This window comes from Anarrhichthys ocellatus, unplaced genomic scaffold (genome assembly GCF_004355925.1).
Source record: "Anarrhichthys ocellatus isolate YVR2014 unplaced genomic scaffold, GSC_Weel_1.0 scaffold32, whole genome shotgun sequence".
NCBI lineage: Eukaryota > Metazoa > Chordata > Actinopteri > Perciformes > Anarhichadidae > Anarrhichthys > Anarrhichthys ocellatus.
This window is the reverse complement of record NW_022280062.1, coordinates 5,188,359-5,210,747: the sequence shown is the minus strand read 5'-3', so window position 1 is coordinate 5,210,747 and position 22,389 is coordinate 5,188,359. Positions and strand designations below refer to the sequence as shown.

The 22,389-nt window shown below is 40.8% G+C and overlaps 3 protein-coding genes and 4 non-coding genes across 9 annotated transcripts; all 7 read left to right on the top strand.

Moving 5' to 3' along the window:
• The first annotated feature begins 771 nt into the window (after positions 1-771).
• On the top strand, positions 772-4,467 carry rps8a (ribosomal protein S8a). Its single transcript, XM_031865310.1, has 6 exons — positions 772-831; positions 1,771-1,877; positions 2,159-2,258; positions 2,485-2,660; positions 3,218-3,347; positions 4,314-4,467. Exons 1-6 carry the CDS (start codon positions 828-830, stop codon positions 4,421-4,423), a joined length of 627 nt encoding a protein of 208 aa, XP_031721170.1. The 5' UTR covers positions 772-827; the 3' UTR covers positions 4,424-4,467.
• On the top strand, positions 1,927-2,033 carry LOC116393310 (small nucleolar RNA SNORD46). Its single transcript, XR_004213379.1, has one exon. It is a non-coding gene; the product is annotated as a small nucleolar RNA SNORD46 (small nucleolar RNA).
• On the top strand, positions 2,320-2,390 carry LOC116393309 (small nucleolar RNA SNORD38). Its single transcript, XR_004213378.1, has one exon. It is a non-coding gene; the product is annotated as a small nucleolar RNA SNORD38 (small nucleolar RNA).
• On the top strand, positions 3,002-3,070 carry LOC116393308 (small nucleolar RNA SNORD38). Its single transcript, XR_004213377.1, has one exon. It is a non-coding gene; the product is annotated as a small nucleolar RNA SNORD38 (small nucleolar RNA).
• Positions 3,785-3,853, top strand: LOC116393307 (small nucleolar RNA SNORD38). The gene has a single exon (XR_004213376.1). It is a non-coding gene; the product is annotated as a small nucleolar RNA SNORD38 (small nucleolar RNA).
• Positions 4,468-8,958: 4,491 nt separating the features above from the next.
• On the top strand, positions 8,959-16,523 carry acadm (acyl-CoA dehydrogenase medium chain). 2 transcript variants are annotated; one of them, XM_031865490.1, is made up of 13 exons: positions 8,959-9,045; positions 9,950-10,061; positions 11,984-12,081; positions 12,431-12,500; positions 12,745-12,845; positions 13,356-13,436; positions 13,759-13,889; positions 14,137-14,245; positions 14,673-14,813; positions 15,236-15,331; positions 15,520-15,768; positions 15,856-15,952; positions 16,086-16,523. In XM_031865490.1, exons 1-12 carry the CDS (start codon positions 9,031-9,033, stop codon positions 15,925-15,927), a joined length of 1,275 nt encoding a protein of 424 aa, XP_031721350.1. In that variant the 5' UTR covers positions 8,959-9,030; the 3' UTR covers positions 15,928-15,952; positions 16,086-16,523. The 2 variants fall into 2 exon arrangements, with proteins under 2 accessions (XP_031721350.1, XP_031721349.1); XM_031865489.1 differs by having other exon boundaries at positions 15,856-16,523.
• Positions 16,524-17,881: 1,358 nt separating this feature from the next.
• On the top strand, positions 17,882-22,383 carry rabggtb (Rab geranylgeranyltransferase subunit beta). 2 transcript variants are annotated; one of them, XM_031865345.1, is made up of 10 exons: positions 17,882-17,953; positions 18,321-18,428; positions 18,920-19,117; positions 19,406-19,511; positions 19,765-19,817; positions 19,919-20,029; positions 20,329-20,454; positions 20,580-20,729; positions 21,242-21,398; positions 21,429-22,383. In XM_031865345.1, exons 1-9 carry the CDS (start codon positions 17,951-17,953, stop codon positions 21,380-21,382), a joined length of 996 nt encoding a protein of 331 aa, XP_031721205.1. In that variant the 5' UTR covers positions 17,882-17,950; the 3' UTR covers positions 21,383-21,398; positions 21,429-22,383. The 2 variants fall into 2 exon arrangements, with proteins under 2 accessions (XP_031721205.1, XP_031721204.1); XM_031865344.1 differs by having other exon boundaries at positions 21,242-22,383.
• Positions 22,384-22,389: the final 6 nt, after the last annotated feature.

The following is a 22,389-nucleotide window of genomic DNA, read 5'->3' as shown; positions in this document are numbered from 1 at the left end:
ATATATATATATATATATATATATATATATATATATATATATTATAGAACAAATACAATAATGCAAGGGGTTAATGCTAATTACATTTTAGTAAAACATTTTTTGCTTTTGTACATTAAACTAATTTATTTAGTAAGATTTGTTAAAGGTGACTACATTTAGCAAAATTACAAGGATAGAATTATATCATTATTAATCAGTGGTGCAAAGTAACTGTGCCGGTTTGGTGTATTTGTATTTCACTTCTGTAATTCCATTTTACCCTACTTTGTACTTCTACTCCACTACATGGCAAATGTTGGCAAATATTGTAATTTTCTACTATCAGTTTCAGATTATTAATACAAAATATAATTAACAAATAAAATATGATGGAATATCATATTGTAGATTAGACATAGTAATATCAGTTTATACATTGAATAAATTTAGCGCCACATTTACCAGCTGCAATAGTGGTACACATTAATTTATGAATAATTATAATCAATCAATTTAATATTTTAGAATTGACCATTCTGCATAGTGAGTAGGCTACTTTTACTTTTGCCACTTTAAGTATATTTTGATGCTAATACTTTAGTACTTTTATACAAGTAGAATTTCTATACCGTGATATTACTCAGTACTTATTCTACTGCATTTATCGTTAATTAATTCAGATGTACTACTGTATAATCTGTGTCCAACAAAACCCGTGAATGTATAAAGAAAAAAAACTCACCCTCGAGAATACCGTTCGCTTCGGCGTGAATTATCGCGAGAACAACTTGCTTCAAGCTTCCCCATGAGCCTTTGCGATCCCTCTTTCTAGCCGGCGCCTGAGAATGGGTACGTGTTTTCATGCTCGGGTCGGAGGGAGAATCCTTGTCCATCTGATGTTTTATCGAAGGAATATTTCTTTAATGGTTTGCTATATTGTCGCTAAACGTTATTTGAAGAGATGTATCTTTAACTTAGCTGTCTACAGTCAGTTTGTTGTATTTTAATGAAGTAATCTGTTATGGATGTGTGAAATGCTCCAAGATGGCTGCACTCGTTGTCCATGGAGTTAGCTTCTGAAACTCTAGTTTAATAGAAAACGGCACAGTTTGATGTTTGTGAGGTATTATAATATGTAAGCCTGATCCCGCGTTGTTGTATTTCTGCCGTTCAAAAGTAGTTTAGTTCTGCGCCATGCTAGTGGAGAGGCAACGTTAATGTTAGCATTAGCTAGTTAGCAGGATGGTGGTGAACATGTCACGCTGCTAAACTGAAACTCTTAAAGTGAACCTGAGAATAATACTTACTTGAAAATGAAGTGTGGACACATTTAACATAAATTGTGTAAAAAATATAACTAACGTGAAGTTAACAAAGGCGCATCTTGGGTACACGAGTTGCATGTTATTTCTTAAAAGGCCATCGTGTGATAGTAAGGGCCCGACATTTCTGTTCTAACTTGTGTCTGGGCAGAGTTTAAATCACTACGTGCATCACATGGTCGTTCAGTAGAACCTCACACTGTATGGAATATTTTGTTTAAATTATCCTAAACCTAGTTCACATGATCTTATTCAATTAGCAGATATGCAGGCACATTAAGCTGAGAAGGGACCTTTGCTTGAGCGATATGATGAACCTCATGGAATCCATAATTACAATTGCGGACAACCTATACCTTGGAGAACTGATTGCTCAAGCATTGATCATAATTTTGTGCTGAGTTTTCCCGTGAGTTGTCCAATAATCTAACACCGGTTTCTTGCTCTTGTTTAATCATTTATTAAGGTATCTCAAGGGATAACTGGCATAAACGCCGCAAGACCGGCGGTAAACGCAAGCCCTACCACAAGAAAAGGAAGTATGAGCTTGGACGCCCTCCTGCAAACACAAAAGTATGTATATGCCAGTGTTTACTTGCTCTAAATTGATCTGATGTTGTTACGCGTGGGTGATGAAAAAACGACCTTAGGTATGTCTTTTTGAGCCGTTTTGGTTCAAAGTTCTAGACTTACCAATGTTAGGACTCGTCATAGTTACACTGACACGCTTCAATATATGTGCCATAGTACTGTTTTCCTTGAGCATCAGAATTCAATCTCTACATATGGATAACCTGAATCCATAAGCACACAAATTGCACCAACACTAAAATAGGATGTGTCGATTTATGTAGATTGGACCTCGTCGCATCCACACGGTGAGGGTCCGTGGTGGAAACAAGAAGTACCGTGCTCTGAGGCTGGATGTTGGTAACTTCTCATGGGGCTCTGAGTGTAAGTTTATTTCAAATGCTACTATAATTGCATGACACTGCTCTTTGATGTTATTCATGTCTTTTTATGATGATAACTTTTGTCCAGTTCTGCTACTGAATGAAAATGGTGATAACGAGACACCTGAGAAAGACCTGTCGCACTTTTAAAGATCTAGTTAATGTTATTTGTTAACCAAAATGGGGGAGAATTTGCTGTTGCTAATGGCTTTTGTTTGTGTACGCAGGCTGCACACGCAAGACCAGAATCATTGATGTTGTCTACAATGCCTCCAACAACGAGCTGGTCAGAACCAAGACCCTGGTGAAGAACTGCATCGTGCTCGTCGACAGCCTTCCCTACAGGCAGTGGTATGAGGCCCACTTTGCCACTCCGCTGGGACGCAAAAAGGGAGCTAAGCTGGTATGTGTAATAATGTTATGTCTCATACATCTTGTTTTTATTCGGTTGTGAGAAATATAACTGCGTCACACAACACGCGACCCTTGTGCCAATACATTGGAGAATGCATCTTTTTGTCCGATCTACACAAAGATGACACTTCCTCTCGTACTACTAGAGCTCAATGCTCAAGAGTCCAACTTTGTATGAAGTTTGTTCTTTGTGTAAAAGACACCTTTTTGTGGGTGATTACTAGTGGGCTCCTAATGTTTGAATACATTAACTTTTTTGATATGATATAATAGAAAAGGTTACAACCAGGGTCACCAGATTATATAGTGCTGTCTGACCTGGTGAATGTCTTTCCATGAAGATAACTTTGTCCAGTTCTGCTACTGAATGAAAGTGGTGATAATGATGACTCTGAGAAAGACCTGTTACCTACATGGTCATCTGCTGCCGTGTTAATACCCATTCTCTACACTGCAGTGTTACATTTATTGTAAATCAACTAGTGTTGCTCAGCAGGAGAAGTGTAAACTTAAATCCAATGAACTTTATTCCCCCATCTTCTATAGACCCCTGAGGAGGAAGAGGTCCTGAACAAGAAAAGGTCAAAGAGGACCCAGAAGAAGTACGATGAGCGTAAAAAGACAGCCAAGATCAGCACCCTCTTGGAGGAGCAGTTCCAGCAGGGAAAGCTGCTTGGTAAGTCTCAACATGGCTTCGTCTACCAGTAGTTAATTTCAAAGAAATGTCATTGGCTCTTTGGGGATTTTTTTCCTTAAATTTTTGCCTCCAGCTTTTGGTTGAATAATTCAAATTTCAGGTCAAATGCTAATTAATTTCATTAAGGTGCAAGACTCAAAAGCTTTTGTCACAAGTCTTGTAATATTTGTGAAAATATTTTGTTGGGGTTCACCATTTCAGATTTTGGGTGAACATTTAAATGCAATATTTCTCTTGTCCAGGGAAATGCATACTTTTTTTAGGGATGTGTAATTGTACTAATCTGATCCGGAGTCTGGGGTTGTTTACTTATTTAGACTGAAAATTCTACATGCAACCAGGGTCACAAAATAACTGTAAAAGGCATTTTCTTTACATGGCATCTGTTAAAAGTGCTGTCTGATGTGGTGCACGTCTTTCCATGAAGATAACTTTGTCCAGTTCTGCTACTGAATGAAAGTGATGATAATGATGACTCTGAGAAAGACCTGTTGCCTACATGGACATCTGCTGCAGCGTTAATTCACCGCACCTATCTGGGTGTTAAAGTTTAAGAAATTAAATGTAGAACTTGCCCCTTACATCTCTGTTGCCTTTAAGCTAGGCATTTGGCTGTTACGTGGCCGATAGATGACTGTACTGGAATGCCTCCATGTGTAGAGTTGAACAGCTGATGATACAGCAGGGCATTTATAGAATGGTGTCAGATTGGCTGTGAATGAAGCACTTTGTCACTTGTACTTGAATAAGATTAAAATAATCATCTTCAATTTTGCTTCTAGTTTTATAATCTGTCAATATTAACCGTACAGTGCCTTAAAATTTCTGCAACCTCAAAACTGACCTCGGCCTGAGATTATTTGATTGACGCACTATTTCCTCACTATGTTTTGATACGGTTTTTTCGCCTCATCACTGACTATATTCCGCTGTTCCCTCCTGCAGCTTGCATCGCCTCCAGACCCGGCCAGTGTGGCAGGGCAGACGGCTACATCCTGGAGGGAAAAGAGCTTGAGTTCTACCTGAGGAAGATCAAGGCCAAGAAAGGCAAATAGATGTACAGCTGTTTGATACTTCAATAAAATCCAAACACCCCAAACTGTCTGCTGCCACTGCTTTACTTTCTGTTTATTGGTGATGTGAAACTCTATTTCTACGCTTGGCCACATGGCAATAATGCAATGTGTTTTTAATCTAATTAGCCAGACTTGAGGAAGTGACACCTCATGAAAAATAAACATTTTAATATTCAGATTACCACTTGATGGTGACAAATGCCAAGAACCAATACATGCAATTACTGGTCTTTGTTAAATTCAGTATTACACAGATGGCTGTGGGGATAAACAGTCGGAGGCTGAGCCAGAAGAATGCAGGGTCACCTGTACTGGAAGAATAAGTACACATATCAGTTATGTCTACATCAGTGGGACATTTGAATTGATCGAATTTAGTTCAGTCAGAGGAATATCGAATTGCATTGCAAAGTAGGAAAGCTGTACAAAATTGCCATTTTAGTGGCAAGGACTATAAGTTGAATTTAAAAAAAAAAAATATATATATATAGCAATATAACATCTAGTCTAATGTATTGGAGTAAAGGTTAAAATAGTTTCTTGAATAGAAATACTGAAAAGTATATAGTACTTAGTTGCCAGTGGCTTAACAGCAGAATATACAGTATTTACTTCATACAAATAAGAGTACCTTAGTACTTATGCCTCAGAACACACACATTTAAATGGACAACACCTAACCAAAAAAATCTACACATGCATCTGTCTGTTAAAAATGATCTGATTCAGTTCATAAATGGTCTCCAGACTATAGAAAAATATGATGTACAGTGTTGCGTATCTTATTAATTCAAACGTCAGTAATAACTCAGATTATACATTTAGTTGATTATTAAAGCAATCTGCTAACTGTATTATAGTTTTGATACAGTTAGCTGATTCTGCCTTTTTTCTCAAGATATTTGCAGCTGCTTTCATGGAGAAGTTCTTGAACTGGAGTGTCAACAAGAGTACTGTAAAACGTTACATGCTTATGTCGGATATAAACCGCCATTTGAGAGTTGCTGCATATGACTACTTTGAACAAAAAGAGAACAAAGTTCATGGAATTGTTTGGTTTAATAAAAAGATGAATATTACCTGATCCTGTTGTAACATCCAACAACTAGCACATATTTCTCATGCCACCTAGGTCAAGACAGTGTTCCAGCCCTCATTCAATAGGCCTTAGTTTGGCCTACATTACATTACATTACAGTCATTTAGCAGACGCTTTTATCCAAAGCGACTACAAAAAGATGTCATCCCTGCACCACTCTATTGTTGAGCATGATGAGAGAGCAACAGGCGTACACCACTCTTCTGAATAGAGGAAACTAAAAAGATGAAAAGCATGGTTTCTCCACCTGAAATACTTGTTACAATTGAAAAACAAAAGGAAGGAAGTGCTTGTCTGTTCAAACACAAGAAACAGGCAAAGACAAACGTATAATACAAAGCACGTTCAACAAACCCCGGGTATCTTTACGTTGTATCTTAACTAACCCTAACGATCGTGATCCCCTGGACTGTCCTATAACGGTGGTTATCAACTGGTAAAGCAACCCAGGGCGCGTTCACATAAAGGTGACAGTGTTAGCAGCGTATGACCAATCACAAACATGGACAAGTGTACTGTCAGCCAAGTGGCATATCAGAATCAGAATCAGCTTTATTGGCCATGTATGCGTACACATACGAGGAATTTGACTCTGGTTTCTCCGTTGCTCTCAACGTACATACACAAATATCGACAAAAAACAAGGACGATAAAGTAGAACAGTAGAGGGTAAGCATAAACATTTAACTACTATGTACAACTATAAATATATATATGTACAAAAGTATATGTATGAACATAAAACACAACAACAATGACATTAAAATGGAGGTAATAGTGCAGTCCAACTGCTTAATTGTTCATCAGAGTGATAGCCAGCAGAAAGAAGCTGTTCTGGTGTCTGGTGGTCCAGGGTGGAGGGCAGGCTGGCACCAATGATTTTCTCTGCAGACCTGACAGTCCGCTGTAGTCTGTCCCTGTCCTGTTTGGGGGCCGATCCAAACCAGACAGTGATGGACGTGCAGGGAACAGACTGGATGATGGTGGAGTAAAACTGAATCAGCAGCTCCTGAGGGAGGTTGAACTTCCTGAGGTGGCGCAGGAAACTTATCCTGTGCTGGGCCTTTTTCGAGATGGTGTCGATGTTGGAGGCCCACTTTAGGTCCCGGGAGATTGTGGATCCCAGAAACCTGAAGGTCTCCACAGCACAGTGCTGTTGAGTATAGTGAGGGGGGGCTCCTCCTGAAGTCCACTGTCATCTCCACAGTTTTGAGCTTGTTCAGCTCCAGGTTGTTCTGACCACACCAGAGGACCACCTGTTCAGCCTCCCGTCTGTACACAGACTTGTCACCGTCCCTGATGAGGCCGATGACCGTTGTGTCGTTTGCAAACTTCAGGAGTTTAACAGATGGGTCCTCTGAGGTGCAGTCGTCAAAGGGAGAAGAACAGTGGGGAGAGCACACATCCCTGGGGGGGCGCCGGTGCTGATAGTCCGGGAGCTGGATGTGATTTTTCCCAGCCTCACCTGCTGCGTCTTGTCTGTCAGGAGGTTTGTGGTCCACTGAGAGGTGGAGTCTGGCACAGTGAGCTGGGAGAGTTTGGGTTGAAGTACTTCCATGATGATGGTGATGATGGTGATGCGTATGTCCCTGGGGAGTCACGGTGTTGCAGCATGTAGTGCAGACCTGTTTGCCAGGTAGGCAAACTGCAGGGGGCCTGTGATGTCCTTCAGGGGGGTCAACACCAGTCTCTCGAAACGATTTCATCTTTCATCTTCTCTACACTGACGCAGGGTTGTTGGCTGAAAACCTGTTTTCCAACTCTTCAGTGTAGCTGCTCTTTGCTACCCTGATCGCCTTTGTGAGTCCCAAAGCTGCACGGTGGACTGAGCTCTTGGTTAGCCTCACTAACACAGACCTGAGGTGTGATGTAAACACTGTCCAGAATTATACGGCCGAGAAGGAATGGAAGACGAAAAGTGTTGTGAGGTAACACAAAAGTATTGCGGGAAGAACAATGTGTTTTTAATCTAAATTAGCAGGGCTTGAGGACATGACACCCCCTGAAATGTAATATTCAGATCAACACTTGATGGTGAACAAAGCAAAGTTCACCAGCATGCAATAACTGATCTTTCTTAAATTCAATAGTACACAGATGGCTGTGGGGATAAACGGTCGGAGGCTGAGCCGGAAGACTGCAGGGTCACTTATACTGGAAGAAAAATACACTTGACAGATAATCAGTCGTTGAAGTATTTAGATCTTTAACTTAATAAAAGCAGTAAGCTCTAAGTTAGTTATACCATGACATTTTATAAAATACAGAAATGATCAGCATAGTGTACCAAAATATTTTATAAAATGTATAATCTTAGCTGGTTGGTGCTATTTAATTCAAATAGTCAGTCAATCAGTGGGTCATATCTGTGTGACAGTGGACGTATTACACCTGCAGTGGAACAAACTCAGGTCGTCAGCCATCGGGGCGACCGTGGATCACAGGGTAGAGAGGGTCTTCCGGTATCCGTGCGGTTGGCGGTACGATCCTTGGCTACTACGTCTCCCTGAGCAAGACACCAATTCCTTAAAATGCTCCCCGGGCGCTTCTCAATAGCAGCCCACTGGTCCCTGCATAGAGATGGGTCAAATGCAGAGAACTTTTTCAACACAAGTATTCTGTCTGTATCTAATATTTTAGTTATTGTGGATTTTTTACTTATTTAATATTCTTTACTGTTTTATTACTTATTCATAATACTTGTTTTGATCTTGTTTTTTACCATGTCCCTTGTTTGCACTATATCCACTATGCTGCTGTAATCCTGTACATTTCCCCACTGCGGGACTAATAAAGGAGTATCTTATTTTATGTTATTCTCCACCGTGTGGGAGGATGGTCTCCTATAGTTGGTGAGGTCCTGCAGGTCTCTCTACACTGATGCAGTGTCGTTGGCTGAAAACCTAATTTCCAACTTTTCAATGTAGCTCCAAAAGTATTGCGGTAGAACATGTATTGCGAGTGAACGCTAAACGTGGCAGGGAAAGGTCATAGACTGTGGGTAAGGTAATGGAAAAAGCACGACATGACCCTTCAAGGGCTCCGTTGCCTACATAGTCGTTACCTAAACTCTTTATACGTCTAATCTCTCACATATGCAATTGATTCTTGTGTAGAATAATTACTGCAAAACCGGTAAACAGACAGATAGTGTGACACACCCCATGAATAAAAGAAGTGTAAAATCACAATACATGTGTCAGTTTAACCACTTTTCAGTTAAATATATACATACTAGAATGCATTGCATATGTGAGAGACCTAAGAGAATAGATCAACATTTGGGGTGATTTATTGTATATAACGCTTTGTTAGGTAACGGTCATGTAAGGTGATGCTACTGGGGGAAAAGTCATTTTCCGGATGACGAGAACGACACGTGATCAATCCCGCTGCTGTGATTGGCTGAGAGGTGCATATACGCTATGTAGGACAAAGGTCTCGTTTATGTCTGTGTAGACGGCTGGTGCAGTAGCGACACTTAACAATGCTCTTAAATAAGGTACGTATCGTTAACATAGCTTCAACTCACCGCTATATTTTCATAGTTTTAGTTAATGAAAGGTTTTCGTCCCCCTGGCCTACATTTTTACATTACAGCTACATTTCTGGAGTCAATATAGTGAAGGCTTTGTTTCTAGGTCACAGCCGTTAGCTTTCCATAACATTGTGTTCACACCATCTTTATCATAATACACATAAAGTAACGTCTGTGCCTCACATAGCTACATTACAACTAGCAAAGTGTTTCGCTGAAATTACGGAAATGTGAAACTGTCTGTCTTAAAAATCTTAAAGCCCCAAAGCAGTTCAATACACTGGTGAAAGACCTTGTAGTTTAAATGTCTAACTGGCAGAGTTTGAAGCTAAACTGAAGTATCTAAAGAAGCTAACAGCTAAATTATGATGCAGGAAAAGCTGGAAGCTGAACGATGTTACTGTCAAAGTAATAGTAGTAAAACTATTTATTAGTAGTAGTAATAGCAGTAGTAACAAAACTTACTGAAGGATATTTTTTTGAAAGATATTGTCATGCAAAATATTGCATTCATTTTGTTGTGTGTACAAAAAGCCACCATATGTTTGTAATATCCTGATGGATGGATAGAAGTAGAGTTGCAGCTTTTTTTGTTTTTGTGATCAGATATTCATGTTTTTTAAAAGGTGACTTTAGTGATTTGGAAAATGCCTTCACTTGAGAAGTAAATGTTTACGTGATCTCTTTTTCTTTTTGTTTTTTTTTAAATATGGTATTTATTTTTTAATTTTAACATGCTCTGTGAATGCAATTGTGATGCATCAAAGATGCAAACTGGGGCTAGCTAATGTTTTACTAACTTCTTACTTAAAACAGTAAAATGAGGTGTTTAAATGAGTGTGTTGCTGGTTTCTCTCTCCATGCTCAGGTGCTCAAAGCCGGTGTGCGGTCTGGGATCCGGCTGCAGAGATCCAGTTCTGCTGCTGCCGGCGCTGAATCGTGTCACTCAGGCCCACCAGCACCCACTGGCTACTCATTTGGTGAGTATAGGATGTAGGAACCTTTCCATAATTTCAAAGGATACCTTCACATTTTGTCATACCTGCTTCAAAACAATGCTCACTTACCCATATCTACAACTAAATAACGATTGGTCGCTGTAATCGTTCCTCCTGTGTGTACTGGCTGTGAATAGATCCCTTCCTCAAGCGAGTGTGCACTGTCCTCATTCTGTGCAAAAATAAACTGAAGTTCATGTGAGGCTTCAGCAGTCAGACAGATCAAAGGCATATCAGTATCTTCCACAGTTAGGGGATTTAACCCAACAAAGACCATTTGTATTAAGTACCGTATTTTCCGCACTATAAGGCGCACTGGATTATAAGGCGCACCTTCAATGAATGGCCTATTTTAGAACTGTTTTTATATATAGGACGCACCGGATTATAAGGCGCATAGAATAGAAGCTACTACTGTCAAACGTTTGACAGGGGTTGCGTTATGCATCCACTAGATGGAGCTGTGCTAAAGGGAATGTCAACAAAACAGTCAGATAAATCATTCAGTCAAACTTTATTGATTTTTGATTTCATTCACAATACGGTAACTTAAACGTAGAGGGGAACTTTTCCCTGATTCAGTAAACACGTAAAAGAAACAGTCTGATACCACTAAATCAAACGTTAGTGCATTCACAATATAGTAACTCTCGAAATTGTTCAACTTACGTATAAAACATATAGAACTCAGCGTCGTAAGCGTGTCTCTTGAAAGGTGCCATTTTGGGGTCTTTATACACACAAGTGGTGTTGGACTAGGAGTAAGCACAGTACCGGTGTTTACCGCTATTACTTCGGCGACGCCCCTGACTACGGTAGCCGTAATGCTGCAAGCGGTGCGGCTTTGTAGTTTACCAGTCGCACTGAAACATTTTGACAGAGCGCCGTGTACAACCAGTATAGATCAACCAATTAACCAATTGATCCATATATAAGGCGCTCCGGATTACAAGGCGCACTGTCGTTTTTTGAGAAAATTAAAGGCTTTTAAGTGCGCCTTATAGTGCGGAAAATACGGTATATGTACTTTATTTAACTTGAGGGAATTCTGTACTAAGAGACTGTACCTTTGGAAAATATTAACTTGATTTTACTAATTTAAGACTGCTGAAGCCCCTGACTGAGGACTTTGTCCCCATCATTTAAATGTTAGATTGCCTAAGGAAGGGATTTCTTCATACCCAGTATGGAGTGAAGGAATGATTACGACCAATAGCTCTTTCAATGTACATATGGTCACGTGGCTATTGTTTTGAACTAGGGATGGGCGAGTGAATCCTTGCAAAGCTTTTGGGGCTTTCTTTGTTTGTGCCGAAAAGATTTGACGCTTAGGGGCTTCAAATTCGGTAAACACATTGACATCTGGTAGTCTGTAGAACTTTTGTTCCGATGTGCTGCATTACGTGTAGATGATATTGTGCAATATGTTCCAGTAAAATGGTAAATAAATGCATTGTCCAAAAAGCCTAGATTTGAAATATTTGGGTTGGTATATTGACACCAAATATAAATCCACCTTTTTGGTGTAGTTTAGTCCCAGTGTCCACTGTGGGCTCATAGGTTTTACCTTCATGGTTGATATTTATGTAACCTTTCATTTGATTGCAATGTGATAAAATTACATTATTACTTGGTATCAGGTTATGTCTTTCTCGTGTGCCATATTTCTCAGTGAAATTATTTTCTTGTCATTTTAACGTAGTTCAGCTGCTAAAATTTAAAAACTGTCAAACTGACTAAATGCATCAGTCACGTGGTATGCTTCACTTCACACAAGCTCCGACACCATGTAATGAAACATCGGGCTTCACGGGAGTCTATTTCAAATAGAGTTTGGAGAAAAAAAATGTGTTCCCGTGAGGTGAAGTTGCTTATCGTCTTCTTTCTGCTGCTTTGCCCAACAGAGCTGACTGATGAGCAAAAGGAGTTCCAACAGCTGGCGAGGAAGTTTGCTCGTGAAGAGATCGTCCCTGTTGCAGCTGCTTATGACAGAAGTGGTGAAGTGAGTGTAGCACACAGATTATAATGCATTCTGAAATACAGCTGGACTTGATAAGTTTACTGACCTAAAGGCTTTGAAATGTTATCGTACTACGGATTTTTTCTGTCTGTGTCAGTTAGTGACGTGTGCACGTGCCTCAATCTCCCCCAATAGGTCATAAGAAAAGTTCAGTATTATATAGCTTTTCAATGTTTATTTTTTAAATCTCTTATTTCTTTCTTTTAAAGAGTTTATAAAATGTTTTCTTACCTCTTAGCCTGTTGCTATGATGACAATGTCTCCCTAAACTGCGTCTCAGACAAAAAAAGTTTGCATAACTCTTAAACATTATTTATATGTCATTTTGCAGTATCCTATGCCCATCATCAAGAAAGCATGGGAGCTTGGTCTGATGAACGGTCACATTCCTCAGGACTATGGTATGTTACATTCTTGCTCGTTGTCTTTTTCAACATGGAGAAGATTAAACTTTAGCACAACGTCGTCCCGTGTGCCCCCTTTGTGGGAGGCCACGCAGATCCTGAAACATCTCGTCTCGCATCAATTTATAGATGACCTAAACAATAGCCACACTTAATAAATATATTTAGAATTTGCTGTGTGAAATTGCATCACAGCCTTAGTGTGTTAATTAAAACCCTTTGTTTGTGTGTTTGTATTCAGGTGGAATGGGCTTGTCAATCTTTGATAACTGCCTCGTCACAGAAGAGTTGGCTTATGGCTGCACCGGAGTCCAGACTGCCATTGAGGCCAACTCTCTGGGAGTAAGTTGTCGTCTATCAGGGTTGCTAGCGTTTCATTTGCTTTTCACCAGTTTATTTATTATTTCTTCCCCCCTGCTGACTCCTATGCAAAGGAAGCACACATTTGCAAATTATAGGTCCACTCATCTGTGTTGAGTCTTGTATAATGTGGCTGTTTTTTAATCCACAAATGTCACAGTATATACGGAACAATTAAAGTCACTTGTTGGGATCAAACATAACGTGCTCCATCAAACCTGTGCTGTGCATGCTGCTGCTGCTATGCAGTAGTGTTCAAAGGCATCTTAGATTTCCATTGAGTCAGGGAGGAGTGATTTTTTAAGGTTGCTCACTGACCATGTTATTTCATTACACGGGGTCATGCATTGGGGTTAATAGCACCGTGTCTACTGAGGATTATAGATATCATTTTCTACAGTCAATATTTCCAGAATGTGCATCAGGCATAACCGTGATCAATAACAGTGGTTGTAGCTCAGTTAATAAGTTATTTTTGTTTCTCCCACATAGCAAATGCCTGTTATTTTAGCTGGCAGTGAGGCACAGAAGGCTAAATACCTGGGCAGGATGACTGAGGAGCCTCTTATGTGTGTAAGTATTTAATAAATGGTGGAAATTAACAATAAGCACATTTACTCAAGGAGGTACTTTACTCGAGTATATCTTAATGATCTTGCTTGCTTTCATCTAATACTTTTACCAAAGACTGCATTACAAGTTTAATGCCACCAAGACAAGTACTGTATGTTGTAATAGGCTTAATGTATTGTATACATATGATGTTTTACTTCCCTGGCATGCGTACCTGGTGTTTGAAATCCAGTTAATTGCGTCATGACATGTTAAATAGTAGCGCTGCAGTCACTAGTAGAGTTATTGATTATTCACATGAGTCAACGACTATTTTCGGCAGGCCTACTGCGTGACGGAGCCGGGGGCGGGCTCTGATGTGGCCGGCCTCAAGACCCGAGCTGTGAAGATGGGCGACGAGTATGTTGTTAACGGGCAGAAGATGTGGATCACCAATGGCGGGAAAGCTAACTGGTGTGTACTCACTACCATTTCTCTTATTGTACTCTAACAATACATACTCGGTTATGTGTGAAATTCACCTTATAACCTTCATGAAGGAAGAATGCAGGACTTTTGTATTAGACTGCATTAGTTTTAGCCAGGCGTACCTAATAAACTGGACACTGAGTTTGTGTATCTACATATTCTTAAAGGAAATTAATACATAAACATCTGTTCGTTGCTCTGAAGGTTATCTGAACCTTTTTGATGTTCCTAGGTACTTCCTCCTGGCTCGCACTAACGCAGATCCTAAATGTTCAACCGGCAAGGCTTTTACTGGCTTCATTGTGGATGCCGACACTCCAGGAATTCTAATAGGAAGAAAGGTACGATGAGGCTAAATAGTTTTGTCCTCTAACACATCAGGTGTTAGTATCATCAAGTGGTAGTATTAAGATCAGAGGTTAGAAACATTGTAACAAAGGTGGGACTGTAGTTTCGTAAGCGTATATATGTCGTTACACATGTTATTACATGTGTGCGCCCAACATCTACAATAATGAAATATGTGTGTAGGTAACAGTATAGATAGCTGCCATTTCACAATTGATAAGTAAAAAGTCACCTATCCATGAGATTCCAACAACACAGAGTGCATTATAAACTCTACTTTCAGATTAGTGCTGTATAAATCATTATGAGATTATAATTGACGGGGAAACTGTGTGTGGGATTCTGTTTTCCAGTCAGGGTTGTCCAATAATGACCTCTGATGTGTGCACCACTAGATACATGTTTGTTTTGTGCTCGTAGGAGATGAACATGGGCCAGAGGTGCTCTGATACCAGAGGCATCACCTTTGAGGATGTGAGGATACCGAAGGAAAACGTCCTGATTGGAGAGGGATCTGGCTTCAAGATTGCCATGGGTGCTTTTGACAACACCAGGCCACCGGTAAGTCTTCCATCTGTAGCACCATGTATCTTATCCTAAGATGGCTAACTATAAAATAAGGATAAACTTTAGTCAACAGTGTATTCTAGAAGCAGACAAGGCAACCTTTGGATGTGTGTGGACATGTGAAAATGAGTTTAAACTGATGTGCGCCCATTTTCTTTCCATTAAAAAAATCTGTAAAATACAAAAATCAATGTTTCTTATCTACAGATTAACAACTAGTGCGCCTTTACATCGCATCTGACGTCACCAAATTAAAGGGCATTTTACCTACATCTCCCAATATCTGATGTTCTATTGCTACAACCAAACTAATTCACGCTTTTAAACATTGCAAATGAAACGCCCATGATTAATTGTATTGGTCACTATTGAAGATTTGTGTCTACGATGTTACTAATGTAATTAATGCACTGCAGGTGGCAGCAGGAGCAACAGGCCTGGCACAGAGGGCCCTTGAAGAAGCTACCAATTACGCACTACAGAGGAAGACCTTTGGCGTAGCTATTGCTGAGGTTTGTTTGCTTATTTCTTTTATCAGCAGAAAAACGCGTGTTCCCTCACAGCCTTTATATGCTGGTGTATATGCACTTTGAGTTCACTGAATTACAGACTTGACTGTAGGTTGTATAGTGGCAATACTGTCATAACTGGTGACAACTCACTTGTACAGTGTTTTTAAGTGCGTCTTCCTGTCTCACAGCACCAGGCCGTGGCCTTCCTCCTGGCTGAGATGGCCATGAAGGTGGAGCTGGCCAGGATGGCGTACCAGCGCTCAGCCTGGGAAGTGGACCAGGGCCGCAAAAACACCTATTACGCCTCCATCGCCAAAGCATTCGCTGGAGACATCGCCAATCAGGTGGCCTCTGATGCCGTTCAGGTATTCGGAGGCAACGGCTTCAACAGCGAATACCCGGTGGAGAAGCTGATGAGAGACGCCAAGATCTACCAGGTGGGTGGTGATGTCGTGCACCTGATCTCTGCTAACAGAGATTTGGTCAAAACTTCATTTTCTTGATGTTTTTTATGTCCTTCGTAGATCTACGAGGGCACAGCTCAAATCCAAAGACTCATTATTGCCCGAGAGCACCTGGGAAGATACAAGAAATGAACACCTGACTCGTCCTCATTCAAATGTACATTGTTTTAACTTTAACTCTGCTTACATAGATGTAAAATATTGTTTGGTTAGAAATAGTAAAGAATATTCTATTTCTATGATTGTTTGCCTTATCAGCATTCAGACTTGCTGTTTTCGATCTGATGCAGACCCTGAATTGGTCGACGGATTTCTAATCGGAACATCAACCAGACCTATCGCATCTAGAAAAAGGGTTTTCTGAATGCCGCTCAGAACGGTGGCCTTATTTAATGACTTGTTGAGTTGAGGATCACCACATTCAGGCAAAAGATCACATGACTGTGTCCTGTCAGGCTGCACCATCTGCAGATTGTAAATATTTGCTGCCAGGCACAAACATGGACATTAATCTGTTAAATTGTTGATATGTGATACAACAGTTTGGTGTCTGTTTGATGGGGAAATTGATAATCATAAACTAAGCAGAACCAATTAAATCTACGTCTGTACAGATCTATTTCCCACCAGAATGTGTTAGAAACAGAGCAATGTGTGTAATGATTTGTTGAACAACTGTAAAAATGCATGTTTTGTGTCTGATTTAGAAAATAAAGACCTTAACAACAGTTCTTTGTTCTAGATAGTGATTTGCATCTACCGTCTCCTGGTGGGATTAGTCAAATGTATTTTATGTTAATTAAACATAATCTCATGTTGCCTAAATTCAACCAATTATCTGTCATTACAGCCTCGTCTATATTCAAGGATCATTTATAGTCAATTTGTAACACAAGGATGCACAACGAAATTCAGTAGTAGCCCATTTTCAACACAAACGCATGCAAAAAGACATAGTACATTACTGTAGTGCATTTATGAATTTGCATCACAAGGAATGTAAACGGCAGCAACAAAAAGGATTCTCTGAAAAACATTGTCCATCAACTTTGACTGTTTGAGCACCAAGCAGCAGCAGCAGCAGCATCATATAAACGCATAACCCACCAGAGTCCTGCAGTCTGTCCTCCCGTCAAGTGCCCGCACTCATGCAACCGTGGTGTTTGTTTATAGCCTAATATTTGCTTTTTACTTCTGCTGATTGCATTCACACTTGTGGTGCTCATTTGTGAAGATTATCCTGCTGAACAAAACGTGTAAATATAATTGTGTGTTTGCTGAAGAGCTTATTTTCTGCAATAACCCAAAATCTCGTTGGCTTTATGTCAAGGGCCGATGCTAACTTCCAGACATCACAGGGCAGTCTATGGTTTCAACATTGCATTTGTTTAGAACAACACAGAAGCGCCCAGACATGCATCTCTTAAGACAGACACTATAGTCATTCTGTACAATCCCTCTGAGAGATAAGATCCCCGGACTCAATGTTGCCATAGACACAATAGCTGGCCTCCCACACACGGCTTGTAAAATCTCAATGGTGCCATCATCCCCCCCATAGGGCTCACTCATCCGAGGGTGTGGCAAATCCAACGCACCTGAGGCTGTCGGGTTGCTCAAGCTTCCAACGAGTCCGCAACAACTTCAGTCCCCAAATGGAGAACTAACTGAGATCACTAACATGATGGAACATAGATATATTATAGGAGGAGCTTCTGTTCGATATAACTCAAGGTAGAGATGGATGAGGAGCTCCTGCAGTAATTAAAAGACTGGATATCATACAAGCTAAAGCCCTGAGAATATGTAGTGGGGTGTTGCGCAATACTCCAATATTTATCTTATTGACAGAATTGTTGTAAAATCTAGTGTAAGTAAAATCTAGCTTGAAGGAAATTTAAATTGTATTTGGGTACAGAAGGGAACAAGGAAGTAGATTACTTGGCAAAGAATGCTGCTATTGTGGAAGAAATAGAAATTGCCCTACAATACGGACTATCATAATAGTCCGTATTGTAATACAAATCTAAAATCTAAATTACTGTTAAGCGGATATTTTTCCAAACAGTAGAGGGCAGCAATACGCCGTGCCGCCTCTGGTCTGCCGAAACCAACGAAGAAGAAGAAGAAGCCTGATCATGCGAACACTTCCAGAATGGTAACCGGTGTCATGTTGTGAATGTTATAGTTAGTCAGTGTAGTTTAAGATAACATTATAGCCGAAGTAGATGGGCATGCCCACTTGTCTCCATTCTATCCAACGTTAGCGCCACAGTTGACCGTTATTGTGTGAAAGCAGCTAATCACAGTAAAGTCGCTAAAATGTAGCTAGCATCAGTGCTAGCATGTAGCTCGATGATAGCACAGTCTGCAAACAACTCGTCCTTTAGCTAACGTTACATTACCGGTTTACTCAGTATCGGGTTTGACAGCGACATTAGGGGGGTTGTAATTACATCAAATTGAAACAAGGCCAGTTAGAATTAGTTTTTATGTTTTAAATATGTTGATGTCTTTACTGTCAGGGTACCCAAGTGAAAGATGTCATCATTAAGCCTGACGCTCCCAGCACTCTGCTGCTGGACAAACATGCAGACTACATCGCTGCCTACGGCTCCAAAAAGGATGACTATGTGAGTAAACATCCATCCAATGGGGGTTATATTTGGTTGTTTTTCTCAACTTTCTACTTACTTCAGTGTACTTTTTCTCTGGGAATGTTTTCAATGTCACCCAAAAACAAAAGTCCAATGCATGCTCTCTTCTGACAAAGTAGTTCTGTTTTCCAACAACACCACTAGTTTTTTTTATAATAACAAAACAAAACAATCCAAGGTAATGCATAGTGGTTAGATGACAGAAGTTACCTCGTAAGTCTGTATTAGCAGTGGAATTAAACTTTTTAGGAGTAAGTATAGAAGTAATAGGCCATTTCCTCTGGTTAACAAACTTTAAAAGTACATTTTCTTTCATGCTATCTGTGTCTGTGTCTGTGGCTTTTACTCTGTTAATCAAACCTCTACTGAATAAACAAGAGGAAACCCTGTTTCCATCGGCTGTACAGTAAAAACAGTAACAACGTCCTGCTCTCCTGTTCATTCACGGCCTGTTTGTGTTTGTCCAGGAGTACACGCTGTCCGAGTACCTGAGGATGAGCGGCATCTACTGGGGGCTGACTGTGATGGACCTGATGGGGCAGCTGCCCCGGATGAACCGGCAGGAGATCATAGACTTCATCAAAGCCTGTCAGCACGAGTGTGGAGGCGTCAGCGCCAGCATCGGACACGACCCCCACCTGCTGTACACCCTCAGTGCCGTCCAGGTGACTCCATGAAATCTGACTGATTGACGGACTTGTTCTTGTTTTCTCATCAACATTCATGCCGCGGGAGGTCGGAATTGTTGCCAACTTGAAAGAGAAGAATACTTTGCTTTGATTTGAGCTCAAGCAGCCTCATTATCTGTTGTTTTTTAAGATTGTTAAAGTGGTTATTTTGATTGAACTCCCAGCAAAACTTCTCAATTTGTCTGTTATCTTCCGTTTTGTCTTATCTTGTTTTTGACTTTTTATTTTTGGTTTAATCATTTCTTTTGTTGTTTTCTTCCTCAGATCCTTTGCTTGTATGATAATGTGGATGCGCTTGATGTGGACAAAGTGGTGGAGTACATTAAAGGGCTGCAGCAGGAAGATGGCTCATTTGCAGGGGACAAATGGGGTGAGCACTCCTCAAATGGGGAGAAAAAAAAGGAGCGAATGAAAATCACACGAAAACTTTAGTTGTCACAAGTTGACTTCTTTTCAAATATATTTGTACAAATATACGACTTAAATAATTGCTGTCATGTTGGGCTTGCAGCTGAAATCTCAGTAAAACAATAAAGTAGTTCTCATTTATTCAGATTAGAGTTTGCTTTAAATATAGTATTTAAATACTAGTATAATGTTATTACAATGCTTTGTTTTTACAGGAGAAATAGACACAAGATTTTCCTTCTGTGCTGTTGCTACGCTTGCACTACTGGTATGTATGTCATGTAGAGTTTTTCTCAAGTATTTCTCTTTTCTCAACACTGTCACACTTTGTAATCTGAAGATGACTCTCGGTCCTCTCCTTCTTCCAAGGGCAAGATGGACTCAATAAACGTCGACAAAGCGGTCGAGTTTGTCTTGTCCTGTATGAACTTTGACGGAGGTTTTGGCTGCAGACCTGGTTCAGAGTCTCATGCTGGTCAGGTGAGTCCACCTAAGTACTCGTGTCGTGCAACACAGTTTTCTTTCATCTCTTTTTAAACAAAAGCAGCCACATCTGGAGATCTAACTTGTAGAAAGGGTGTGTGAAATTGCGGCTGTGGGCGGGTCTTGTGGAACAGAGTTTGAAAACTGAGAGACTGTCAATCCCCCGACACTAATGGAATGAAATGTTCACACCCTGAAAGGTGACTGGTGTTACATTCACACTCCTCTTGGGCTGTGACATGTGTGAAAGTCCTTCTCAAATATAATCTCTGGTCTTTTTCCCTTCTGTCTGTCAGATATACTGCTGCTCTGGCTTCCTGTCGCTCACCGGTCAGCTGCACCAGGTGAACGCTGACCTGCTGGGCTGGTGGCTCTGCGAGAGGCAGCTGCCGTCCGGAGGCCTCAATGGACGACCGGAGAAGGTTTGCGCTCTCCAGACGCTTTACTGGGAAATCAAATGCCTCCTCCTTGTCATTTTTAAACTTTGATCAAATCAGAATAATTCTGGAAGTAGCTCTGCTAATTCGTATTTCTTCTTCTCGTTCAGCTTCCAGATGTGTGCTACTCGTGGTGGGTTTTAGCATCGCTGAAAATCATTGGTAGGATCCACTGGGTCGACAAGGCCAAGCTGCGATCCTTTATTCTAGCTTGTCAAGATGAGGAGACCGGAGGTTTTGCCGACAGACCGGGGGACATGGTGAGCCGTCAAACACGTCTAACGGAAATGGGAAACGTGTTAGACTTGTCTTTTCATAAAAATCCTGTCTCCTCTTTCATCTCATGTAAGCGTTGTCTGCACCTCCATGATCCCATCCTTTGTCTCTCTGTCTCATATGAGGTGTGAGATGAAAGCTATCTTGCAGTAGATTCACGGGGAACTTATTAAGTACAAGGAGGTTTTAGATCAGATTAGACGAGACTACATAGAACTTTATTGTCATTGGACAGAGTGCAGGTACTGAGACAACGAAATGCAGTTTAGCATCTAGCCAGAAGTGCAAAACACAGTAAAGTGCAGAGTATATAGATTTGATACGGTTATTCGGTCTACAATATGATGCACATCCTCATATTTTCGCATTGTTTAAAACTGTGCTTGGATGTTATGTTACGGTGTGTCATTACAACCCCAGATAATGGAGGAGGACATGCAACTCCTCTTTATATTTGTGTCAATAGTTGTTATTGAGGCTCCCTCCTTCTCTGCAGGTGGATCCTTTCCACACTCTGTTCGGAGTGGCAGGGCTCTCCCTCCTCGGAGACGAACAGATCAAGCCAGTTAATCCCGTCCTCTGCATGCCCGAGGATGTCCTTCAGAGGATCGACCTGCAGCCTGACCTCCTCAGCTAGCCCTCTGTCATCACCATCACCACCCCACACACACACACACACACACACACACACACACACACACACACACACACACACACACACTCTCATACACAGCTGCCCTGCTGAACAACCCCACTACCACGGCTGGATGTCGGGAGCAGAGAGAGGAGCGCCACACATCTTAGTGTTAGCTGAAGTCTACGGACACATTCCAGATGCAGGATTTGGTCTGTGCTCACTAAGGACAAAAGGAGTCGGGCACAGTTCTGACTCGGTTCCTCCGAGTCTGTCTTTACACCCTCAGCCACTCGTTATGTTATCACGTCACTTTTGTTGGTTTTACTGCAAGAGATGTTTTGAAGTGCGACCTTCTTTACAAAACCCTGAAATTCATTAGACAACATTACTTAGCCTTTTGACTTACTCACCGTGTCCATGACTGTTTGCAAACTGTTTTGTAAGTCTTTATGGCTCTTATCAGATAGGTGGGATTTTTTTTAATTGTACAATTGGACAAGCATGAGCATGTTTGCTCTGTGATTTCAATGTTTTTGGGGCCTAAGACACTTGACTGGTTTTAAGACACCACATCTTTTGTTTTTTTTCGTTTTTGTTGGCGAGTTTTGCCTTTTTCACGCACCGACTGTTTCAAATAGAATAACTTCCCTGTTTGAAAAGTGAGTGAAGGGCGAGCTTTCCTCGTCCTGTTTAAACTAGAGCCATCGTACCACTGTGCTAAAGGGTTAGAACTGGAGATGCAACACATGACTTGTTGCAAACAAAGATAGTTTTGTTAAAATGACTTCAGTTTACAGTCGAGGCAGAAAATGTTTTTAGCAGGAATTGGTTTACGGGGCGGTGTTTTTGTTTGTGAGACCCAGATGTTAAACACATGGGGGCATCGTCGTCTCTGGTCAAGTATATTTAACGCCTTATCCACAGTCTCAGCTACACTATTTATTTAAATCCCTGTTACTCAGCTGTGTTTTGTTACGCAGCTGTGGGCAAAGGGTTTAGATCCCCCC

Coding starts and splice junctions, on each gene's coding strand:
- acadm (XM_031865490.1), top strand. Junction 10,062..11,983: donor ACCCACTGGCTACTCATTTG/GTGAGTATAGGA, acceptor TTTGCCCAACAG/AGCTGACTGATGAGCAAAAG. Junction 14,246..14,672: donor GAATTCTAATAGGAAGAAAG/GTACGATGAGGC, acceptor TTGTGCTCGTAG/GAGATGAACATGGGCCAGAG.
- rabggtb (XM_031865345.1), top strand. Junction 19,118..19,405: donor ACACCCTCAGTGCCGTCCAG/GTGACTCCATGA, acceptor TTTCTTCCTCAG/ATCCTTTGCTTGTATGATAA. Junction 19,512..19,764: donor ATTTGCAGGGGACAAATGGG/GTGAGCACTCCT, acceptor TTGTTTTTACAG/GAGAAATAGACACAAGATTT.
- rps8a (XM_031865310.1), top strand. Junction 2,259..2,484: donor CTTCTCATGGGGCTCTGAGT/GTAAGTTTATTT, acceptor TTGTGTACGCAG/GCTGCACACGCAAGACCAGA. Junction 2,661..3,217: donor GCAAAAAGGGAGCTAAGCTG/GTATGTGTAATA, acceptor CATCTTCTATAG/ACCCCTGAGGAGGAAGAGGT.